At 41.2% G+C, this 11,088-nt stretch overlaps 1 protein-coding gene across 1 annotated transcript; it reads right to left on the reverse strand.

The window, feature by feature from the left end:
• Nucleotides 1-381: 381 nt before the first annotated feature.
• Nucleotides 382-10,968, reverse strand: rsph4a (radial spoke head component 4A). The gene is made up of 7 exons (XM_028444861.1): nucleotides 10,846-10,968; nucleotides 9,846-10,068; nucleotides 9,139-9,429; nucleotides 6,942-7,391; nucleotides 3,151-3,292; nucleotides 1,520-1,637; nucleotides 382-610 (listed from the first exon to the last, which is right to left on the reverse strand). Exons 1-7 carry the CDS (start codon nucleotides 10,911-10,913, stop codon nucleotides 382-384), a joined length of 1,521 nt encoding a protein of 506 aa, XP_028300662.1. The 5' UTR covers nucleotides 10,914-10,968.
• Between the last annotated feature and the right edge of the window lie 120 nt (nucleotides 10,969-11,088).

Raw genomic sequence — 11,088 nt, forward strand, 5'->3', positions numbered from 1 at the left:
GATTTATCATCAACTAAACGAGAAGGAGTCCAAAAAAAGGTCTTCCATCCTGTAGGAAGGGCAAGCGCCCAGCAACTAACTGGATAGTTCCACAGCTTAAACTTTTTACAGATAGAGAAAAGTCCCACCCTGATGAGAGGAAAGGAGGGGGTCAGATGCTCTAACAGTGGAGACGTTGGAGCAATGATATCTGTCTTGATTGTGTGTGTGTGTGTGTGTGTGTGTGTGTGTGTGTGTGTGTGTGTGTGTGAAGCTTCTCGCTTCATTAGCTCTACTATGCCACTCAGTGGACAATATATGTAAAACACAGTGATAAAGGAGATAAATGGACAATTTATTCATTTACTTTCAACACACTGAATCACTTTTGACAAAAAACAATTAGTCATCTTCTTCTTGGTCTTCATCTGACTCTTCCGTCGCCTCCTGGGCTGCTTCCTGCTCCTCCAAAGCCTCTTCCAGTGCCTGCTCCTCCTCCACTGAAGGGTCCACAGCCTCTGAGATCTCTGGACCACTAGGAAACTCCTTCTGTGGCAGAGGAGGAAGAGCTGGGCTGTGGCCTTCCCCTACATACTTCAGACCCCATCCCATATATATGTTGTCAAACTTCCTGCACGGAGAACAGACAAGTAGTTTCAACGCTTCTACCATTCACGCACACACTAATAGTGACATGCACAAATAGAGACACACATACATATGTGTCTTTCCCATGGACACTTAGACAAAAGCTCTGTGCTGTTTCATATTCACATTCCTAATATTTCTTCTGAAAGCTGGAGATAGACTCGAACACTTCCTGAAAGGACGATGAATGACTGAAGTTTTTTTTTTTTTTTGCATGTTTAATTTCAAGTTTAAATTTTGTCAGATTGTTCATATTTACTGCATGTGTTAACCACACCTGGTGCAGGGCATTTTGGGTCTCTTGCATGTTCTCCCAAAGGTTGGATGAATGTCAACATGTTACACTGACTTTAAATGTTTTGATCCCATTTATTGTAGCTTATCATGATATGGATTTGAATCAGAGGTATTCCATAAAACCTAGATAAGGGATTTATCCAGGCTAATCCTGATATCCTGGATGAGTTGAACTGGACCAGGTCCAAAGAGTAAAATCATCAGTTACCATGGAGATTTATTCCGTACAACTGATACTGATCTCGCTCTCCATCATTGCTCTTTTTCAGCTGAAAAGTTGTAAAAATGGAGCCCAGAACCCCTTTTTTGTACGCTACACAGTAGAAAGCAATGTTTCCAAAACAATCTTACAAGATAAATCAGTTTATAAGCTCACAATATATCAGCATGCGCAGTAGAAAGGAAAGGTCTGCAGCGCTCTGTCCACACCACTGAAAGGTCTACTCGTTTAATGTGGGTTTTAAAAAACTACAACTCATTTCAAGAAGCTGCTTTTAGCTTTTTCAAAATACATTTTCATTGTACGTTTATATAATTATTCTAAGTTCCCTATATGTGCAACAGAACGCAGCACAAATGTGTGACACTCCCTTACTTTCCACAGGCATACGTGACGGCTCCTGGCCAGAGGTTGGAGTGAAGCACAGCCACAGCGTGCTGAGGAGTGAGACGAGAGGACAGCTTGGTGCTCCATGGAGGGCTGTTGAACATTTCTACAGAGAACACATATATCTTTATCAGAAGATGACTTCAGTATTGCTCTGATTTGCAGTGTTTCAGTGAACCTGGCAGCAAACATGTCACAGCTCTGTCAACAGATCTAATTTCTGTCCAAAATCAAACAGCTTTCAGTGCACCTGAGAGTTTTCACCTTTCAGAATCATCAACACCACAAGGCTGCTGAATGTTTAAACTATGTGATAGAAATTACAGATGAGATTTAACAGACAGTAAAGCATGGATATGTGAGGCTTGTTGTACAAATTCAATTCTTTCTAACACTGCACAGACTATGGGAGGGAACAGTGTCCTTCCTTTTTGCTCTTGCACCAAAGTGTGGAGTTTGTGTTTTGTTGCAGCTCTCAGGATAGATCTGAGGTCCTGCTGCTAAGATGATGGCAGCGTGTCCGTTATTGCTCTATGTATCACTCCTCAACAGGAATGCCCTTTACTTTCTCCTCAAAAGGAAAAGTTAATTTAGAAAGGACAAGTTTAGAAATGCTGGAAAATCTGCGTGGTTTCTATAACTTTCTGGAAGGTAAAGAGGTGGAAAAACGTTTTTATTTTGAGCTGAACTAGTATTTAAAAGGCTGCCGCACATGTGACAATGTTATTCACATGTGTTTTTAATCATTATTACTAGTTTTATTCCTATTGTATGATTAACATTCCGTTAATATTTATTTATCATTCTCACTTTAATACGCCACACAAGTTACTTGTTTAAAGTAGTTCTACAGTTGCTGTTTTTTGAGTTTTTCTTTTCTTCATAAAGTATAATAGAGATGTTTCGAACAAAATTATCTTAAACTTTGAATTTTTGAGGTTTACAATGCACTTTTTTCCAAAAATTGGAAGATTGTCATTGTTTTGGTTTGTGACTGGTCTTTTTCAGTGTAGTTTTTACTGAAATGAGTCAGGATATTTGGTAAGTTCCAAAGTCAACCTCAAACTAGAAACTAAAAAAAGCGAGAAAGCCTTTGCTGAACACTTCTGTAAATGAAGGACTGCAGAGAAAGCAAAACTTGTAAATAGAAACAATAGCAAAATAAGTTTAAAAAAAAAAAAAAAACTACATGGTGTGGAGTCTATAAGATCTCATTGCAAAGCTCTTTGGTTTCCGTGAAGATAATATGAATACATTTTATTTAAAAGCGCCTTTCGAAATACCCAAGGACAATGGAGTCGTAAAAACAAGAGCAACAGAATAAAACAGAGTACGGCATTGAGATGGTGAGTGTGTGACTAGGTGGTGTAGGACTGTCTGAACAGGTGAGCTTTGAGTTTGGATTTGAAGAGTGGCAGAAAGTTTATGGTACGGATGTCAGGGGGAGTGGCTGAATGCTTTGTGCCCCATGGTGATGAGTTTGGAGGAGGAGCGGAGTGTGCGGGACGGAGTGTGCGGGACGGAGTGGCGATGTGGAGGAGGTCAGATATGTACGGAGGGGCCAGGTTATGAAGAGCTTTGAGTGTAATGAGGAGTATTTTGAAGTTGATGGGACTAACCTGCATCCTGGGAAACTGGAGTAAGCAGGGAGGGCCCGACCTCCGGCTCAGGCTCATTCTCCGCCTCTTCTCTCTCATCACCTTCTTCCTCATTGGAGTCATCTCCTGCCTTTGTAGCCAGGTTAACCCAGGTGCAGCGACCCTGCAATCATTTTGACACATAAGCTTGGCATTGGTCATTTTTGAACAAATGTTTCTCTGTCCTTAAAAATGAAGATAATAAAAATAATAATGCATTGGATTTTATATAGCGCTTTATCACAGACACTCAAAGCGCTTTACAGAAATAAGGCATTATTCTTTCACTCCACACTCAGTGGTGGTAAGCTACTATTGAAGCCACAGCTGCACTGGGGCAGAGCGACGGAAGCGAGGCTGCCATAGTGTGCCATCGGTCCCTCTGACCACCACCAACATTCAGTCAGACACTACATTCATACTAGGCAATGTGGGTGAAGTGTCTTGCCCAAAGACACAATGACAGATACCACTGGAGCGACTGTCCCCCACTGTGGCACCTGGAATTTCCAGTGGTCCCCCATCCAACTACTAACCCATCCCAGACCTGCTTAGATTCCGAGATTTAATGAGATCGGGCAATGACAGGCTGGTATGGCGTCAATGGCTCTCAGTGTGGGATCAAACGGTGATTGCAGCATAAGGAGGAAGTGCAAATGTTTTACGCTTTGGGTGAGAAATAAAACTGGGGCTTCCATCATAAACATTGGGTGACCGTGGCTAGAGTGGGTCGTCCAGTACCTGAAAGGTTGGGGGTTCGAATCCCGCTCTATCCAAGTCATCGTCGTGTCACATTGCCTCGTATGAATGGGTATGAATTGTGCATGAATGTTGGTGGTGGTCGTGAAACAACAGCCACGCTTCTGCCCCAGGGCAGCTGTGGCTACACTGTAGCTTACCACCACTGGTATGACTGTGTGAGTGACTGGTGTGAATGAATAAAGGTTTTTGTACACGCTTTGAGTCTCCTTAGAAAAAAGCGCTATATAAATTTAAGCCACTATTGGCCCGAGCGCCACAAGCTGGCGAAAGGCCTCTTGTTCTTGTAGTGGCCACACTACAGCACCCCCTACAGAGTGAAGATAATTTAATATGAGATTAATGTCCCATTTTAACACACCTCTTCTAGGGCGTTTCACTGACAGGGCTCAAAGTTGCTGGAGATTATCTAGAGAAGTGGGACACCAAAATTTTGCCATGAATTTTTGATAACTTTTGTGGTGTTTGCAGGGCAGAGCCATGAATCTTGGCCTAATTTTTTTTCTTTTTGTCTTTTAAATGCTCCCATTTGCACATACTGTACGAAGTCGGATTTGCATCAAATGTGACTCAGTTGTTAAACTCCTGGCCCTAAACCAGCTCAATGTGCAAAAACGAACATTGGCACGTGCTAAGGCGAAATTATTAGTTATGTTTAATAATATATTTACTCATATTTTTAATCCTTAAGCCTGGGGTGTAACTTTCCATTGTGTCTTCAACTTTGGGTCAGACCGCCTTGTCCAAAGCACATGATATGCTTACACACACTCACATAGTTCCCCAAAACAATCTCAAGGCCAGATGCGTAGGCATTCTCTGTACACACACTCACATAGCACACATACACATCAATTCACACACACAAACACCACACACGCACACACCTCCGTCTCCATGACAACCAGCAGATAACGGAACTGGTTGTTTAGACCCAAAGGAGAAACTGTCTCTCTTTTCACCCGCTGCCCTTCCCTCCTCCTTCTCTCTCTATGCTTATCTCCCGGGGGGAAGGAGGGAGGGGGGACTGAGCAGGGATATACGTGATGTGTCAGAATTGTCTCTCGCTCGATCATCGGACATCCGCCAGGACGGTCACTAATTTTTGTTTCACTTTGTTCCATCTTTGCCTTTTTTTTTACTTAGTTATATAATAAATCTTTTTTATAAAATCATCAATGCTTCGCCTGGACTCCATCCTTCAACCAGAGCAATAAATCATGTCTCCAAATGAGGTCAACCGCAAATTTTGCCGTAACACACGTTAGCGCCTCCTACAGAGTGAAGAGGATTTAATATGAGACAAAAGAAAAATCAAAAATTTTGGGGCAAAAATTTTAACGCACTCCTCCAAGGGCCTTTCACTGATGGGCTCAAAATCGCTGGAGATCATCTGGAGAAGTGGGACATCAAAAGTTATCTATAGATTTTTGATAACTTGCATTTTGGCCAAGACCTTTTGAAAATTTGAATTTTTTGAAAATGCTCCCATTTGCACATACAAATTTGATATGCATCAAATGTGAATCAGTTGTTAAACTCTCGGCCCAAAACCAGCTCAATATGGAAATACGAAAATTGCCACTTTAGAGCCCCCTACAGAATGAAGACAATTAAATATGGGGAAAAAGAAAAATCAAAAATGTTTGGAATTTTTCACGATCTTCTGTTTTGTCCTCTCGATCATAATTGTCAATGAGACGCATGCTTTATTTTTTATCGTGTTATTTTGTATTGAGATTCTCTCCATTTTGTGTTAATAGGAAATTGGCCAAATCTTGAAAATCGTCAGCTCAAACTTTAACACACTCCTCCTAGAGCTACTATTACTACTACTACTACTACTCCAACTCCAACTCCAGCATTGTTGTTGGATGTGTCTAAGTTTATATCTCAATAGTTCATTTCTGTCTCAACAAATCATTAATAATGTATTCATAGTATAACATTCCCTGTAATATTACGTCTTTGTATTAACTTGAGGCAGCGCATTGAAGGCGGCACGACAAAGGCAGTGCGCCAAAGGCGGCGTGGCGAAGGCGGCACAACAAAGGCAGCGCAACATAGGCGAGGGCCGTTTATTGCAGCTTGCGGCTATATTTATCATTATTCATATTAATGCTTACACACTAAACAAGGCCTGAAAGATGCACATATTTGCATTCACACTGAAGTCCCATGATCTATCCATCCATTTTCTGACTTGCTTGCTCCTTTTTTCAGGGTTGCGGTGGTCTTACTGTGAGGCGGACGTGCTAACCACTGCGCTAACTTGCACTCCACACTTAAGTCCTAATTCATAATAATAAACGTGAAGGGAGAATGTGCGCAGCTGTACGTCCACTTCGGTACTTGGACGCAAACATCTTGGAGACGTGAAAAACTGGCGGTGCCGGTTGTGAATTAAAACCAGATTCATTCGATATGCTTTGGTTACATGTCAGCCTCTTTCACCCTCTTTGTTGTAACATAAGCAGTCTATTGGCTAATAATAATAACATTTATAATTATAATATTCTCTCCTGTTTTGGCCCAAATATTGCAAACTTTCATTCAACTACAAATTAAGTGATGCTGCAAGACATTTTTTATTATCAGTGTAATGTTTTTGTTTTTTCTGAAGCTTTCTACATTAAGGCCCTAAATTATTAAAATCTCAAATAATGAGAGCACTGTGTTCACCTGTTTTATGCAATTTAACACTTCCAATGCAACATTAATATGAGCAAAAGAGGTAAAGAATGAGGTCAATTAGGGATTTGCACGGTGAGGGGATGCAGCAAGGCAGAGGAGCGACCACATGGGCAAAAATAATTGTTTACTTTCCTCAAATAAATATACAAAGTTCAGAATGAATATGTATTATTTTTATTATATTTTGATTTTGCAAAAATAATTATTTCTCATGTTTACTAAGACTGAGGTTTTTGATGATGTCATCGCTCAGTGGATGCAGAAAGTACTGTAATGAGTAACTGACAATGGTCTGTCTGTACTTTGTGTGAGCTTGGTACCTGCTGCAAGATGTGTTGAACATGGTGAACCCAGGTGGATAAAGACTCAGACATTTCAGCAGTCGGGATGCCCTCAAAGTCAGGGTTTACTTCGTAGCTGTCCCGGAGGACCTCGTCCTCCTCATCACCTTCCTCCTCCACCATCTGATAGAAGCCCTGAGGACTAGCCTGTGTGCCTGCAGATATCCGAGCTATTTGTGCTCTTAGATAATTGGTTTCATTCCCAGGGAAAGGAGGATAGCTCACAATGGGCGTGTCCAGCCGTCCAGTGAAGAATTTGCGGATGTGGCGAGCAGCAGTGATCTGAGCTGGGCTGACCAATGGGAGCTTGGCCCATGGAAGGCCAGGCTCATTGCACACATAGTAAACAAACTTGTTTGCACCTGTTCCTATGGCCTCCTTTGGCACCACAGGCGGAGGTTTGAAGTTTGTCTGAGGAAGAGGATCTTTCTGAAAATTTACACCACAAGAAAAACAGAACCACGATAAGTTTTAATCAATAAATTCATAGATCACACTACCACACTTTGGAAATGTGGTTTGATTGTCATTGGTCACAAAAAACAGTAAACACCTCAGAAGGCTGTGTACAAGCCTTTTTACACTCTGGAACTACACATGCTTGATCTGCAGGGTCATGGGTAGAGAGGTGTAAAAACTTCAACAAGCTCGGTCGGGCTGTTAATATTGCCAAAATAACAGCATTTGTCATATTAGTGCAGAGATCTTGTTTTAATGGTGTTTTTATTATTCATATTACACATAGTCGGACTTGGGACCAGGGTTTTCCCCTGATACCACTTTCGGCCCGATTCAAGCACTTGGATGGGCGCGGCAGTATCAAAACAAGGGCAGTCCCCTTGCTTTCACACAGGTTACCCTTGGTTGGCAAAAACACCGACTTCCTGAGTCTCTAGCGGGCCCAATTTGGATTTTACCTGGGAACGACGCACATATTCGGACTCAGGGGGACAATGGATTTGAAAGGTTTTCTCTACCTTCCTCCGTATATTTTAATTAAACAGTTCCGAGGACAAATGACTAAAGTAGTATAATTTCAATAATTATTCACAAGCAAAGTTTAGTAGAATAAGCCCACACACAGGTGGCCAGAGGAAGACGTCTATGTTCCTCCATGTCTGTGTTTCTCTGTTCTTTGTGCATCTCTGTCTACGTCTATTTGTGTATCTTCATGGCTGAAACCTTTTTGGTACCAAGAGATGTCTGTCACAAACATGATCACAAGCAGACCAACTCTGCTCAGCTCCCTTCATGACCTTGGGGTCATGAAAACAGTTCACAGGTGTGTGTGTGTTCAAACCAAAGCAAAAGAGATTTAGGGCTGCCTATCAGACACACATTAAGAAATACAGATATAATCCTTTTAGCTTTCCGCTGATCCGAGCACTTTTGAAAATCGATGAGAGGAGCCATATCAAAGCGAGACCTCGCTTGCTTCATCCAAAGCTTCTCCAAAGCATTTAACTTGTGATTGTTATGCATTTTCTGTATTTACTTTTTGTTGTTGGTTTCTTTTTTGACTTGTGTGTAAAGAAGTGTGAAGTGTCTGAGTTTTTGAAAAACGCTTATAAATCAAATTTATTATTATTATTATTATTATTGATGGGACAAGCAAGATTCCTGAGAGTGTGAAAAGGCTGTTTACAATATGAATTCTCACTTTGAAAAGGTACATTTACGAGGTACACCATTCACAAACCATGAATATTTTTTATTAAGCTATTATTCTATTTCAATTTACAAACTTGAAAGAAGTGAAGAAGGCAAAATGAACAGGCCAATAAGTGAAACAGCACTGATCAGCTGATTCATGATTACTAAATTTAACTAACTTGGGTCACTGTTTGATAAGTCAGGAACAACCTTAATTTCAATTTTAGATTCGGTCTTTCTGCCTTGGAGACCGATACTACGTTTCCTCAAAACTTTTTTTAAATGAATCAATGCTCCAACAAGAAAAATAATCTAGATTTCTGTCAGACTCGCTGCCTGCACTGTCAGCCATGGCGAGTTTACACCTCTTGACCTTTGACCTCATGCACAAGAACTGCACGAGAGCAAGGTTTCAGTGTGAAAAGACTTATTAAAGGAAGCTTTTAGTTTCTGCTCAGTATTACTCTTCTGAACTTGTTAGTGAAGACTGCATTCTGTTGAAAAAGCCGTCCCGGTTGCTTACTTCATTCACATGCTTCTCCTTAGTGTCGTCATGTCGTTCCTCCTGCTCCAAAGTACTCTCAGCACTCTGCTCCTCCTCCTCCAGCCCTTCTCTGCACTCAGCTTCCGCAACAATGTAGCTGCTCCTTGTTCCCAGTATTTTGCCCCACAGTCGGCAGCACAGCAAAGCCTCTGAGTCCACGAGCTGCTTTAGTGCAAGACATATCCTTTGCATCTCCTCCCTGCCCAGGCCCACTCCAGCCTGCTCCAGGAAGAATCTTAGTTCACTGACATTAGGCAGAGCCATCTCCACCTGATGAAAACCAAAACACACGTTACACCATGCGACAGCTACAACCACCCACTGCTGCTCACCCTTTCTGCCCAGGGGCACACTACCAAGACTGTTTCTATGAAGGACAAGAGCTAAAGGGAGCACAGAGGGTAGAGTCCTCCATGGGGAGCCCAGCTGTGTACCATTCTCTGAAGCTCAATGTTCTTCTAAAGGGGATGAGCAGAGCACGTTTGTCTGTGGGGACTTTACAGATGTTAGAACTAAGAAATTATACTGGTGTGAAGGTAAACATTAGAAAAACCAAAGATTAATGTTTCAGATGTTTTTGTCTGCTCTCCTTACATTTTCTGAAACATTCTGCTTATGTTGGGGAAACTTTTACAGAGAGAATGATGACTGGTGAACAAACAGCTGATCACATGTGAAGCCAATACCAAGTCCTCCTCCTGGTCTGCATCATCAGTGCAAACAAAGAGAAGGCGCTGTTGCTCAGCCAGCAACTCAGCAGGTGTAGGCTGTGGAAAATCTTTGAGGACGCTCTGCCTTTCTTCTAAGGAGCATTGCTTCACATGATGGCTTAGATCTTCAAAGACGTCCACTGCATTGTGTGTCTCCTCATCAATCACCTTCATCAGCACCTGGACCAGGTGGTCATAGCTAGAAAGTCAAGGAGATGGTTTTTGGACAACTTTCAATCCTTGAAAACAGTAGAAATAACACTGCTGAGTTTTTGGGGTCACACTAGAATCATTAAAGGATGAAAACCACTTTTGGTCCACAATTTCTGGATTTTGCAGACCGTAATGGATTAAATGGCCTTAAAAGAAATGAAGATGTTTCATCACCACTGTCATTACTCTGTTTACCAATTATTTAGTAATTTAATTGTTTTGTAACTTTCTTTTTTGGTATGTCTATGGCCGTACAGGTCTGTAATGTATGTGAAGGCATTAACAAGCGTCTACATATGATATCTAACAAACTTTGAGTGAATGTTTAGTATACAAGTTGAAAAGCTCTATATTTGATACTTTATGACACAATATGATACTATAATCTTTGTTAATTGATAACTCAGTTCAGGATTTCCACACAGACATAGAAATGTCAAATCATTTCTAAATCTTAAGTTGTTTCAATCATAAACTGAATCATGTTTTGTGTCTTTCTTAAATCCACTGGGATATGAATTAAATCACGTTAAATACTACTTGTTAAAGAACGATACTAGTTAAATGTGATTTTTTTTTTTTTTTAATGGACACTTATTTACAATAAAAACAAAGTGTAAAAGTTCATAATTCAGTTTTTTGGTCATGATTTTGCTAGTCTAATCAAATGGAGGTGTAGCTATAGTGTTTGTGATCTAACAGTTAGCTCACAAACACATCGATACAAACTAAAAACCCCTAACTGTAAACAGAAGTTACTCACAGGCTGAGCTGGCTTTCTGAGCTGCTTTTAAGCAGGAGGGCTTTGACTTTGGCCGCCGGATCCTCCATAGTTTACCGGACAGATTCAGTTTCCCATAACACAGAGCAGCGCCACTACGCCGGTTACCCTGGTAACCAAAAACACAAGGGTTGCTATGCTCTCAAAAGCCACAGCCAACACAGCATCGACCAGAGCATTTTAGAGCGCTTCCTTTTTCCTTCTGCTGACAAGCTTTATGAACAT

Source organism: Gouania willdenowi, chromosome 4 (genome assembly GCF_900634775.1).
Source record: "Gouania willdenowi chromosome 4, fGouWil2.1, whole genome shotgun sequence".
In the NCBI taxonomy this organism is placed as follows: Eukaryota; Metazoa; Chordata; class Actinopteri; order Blenniiformes; family Gobiesocidae; genus Gouania; species Gouania willdenowi.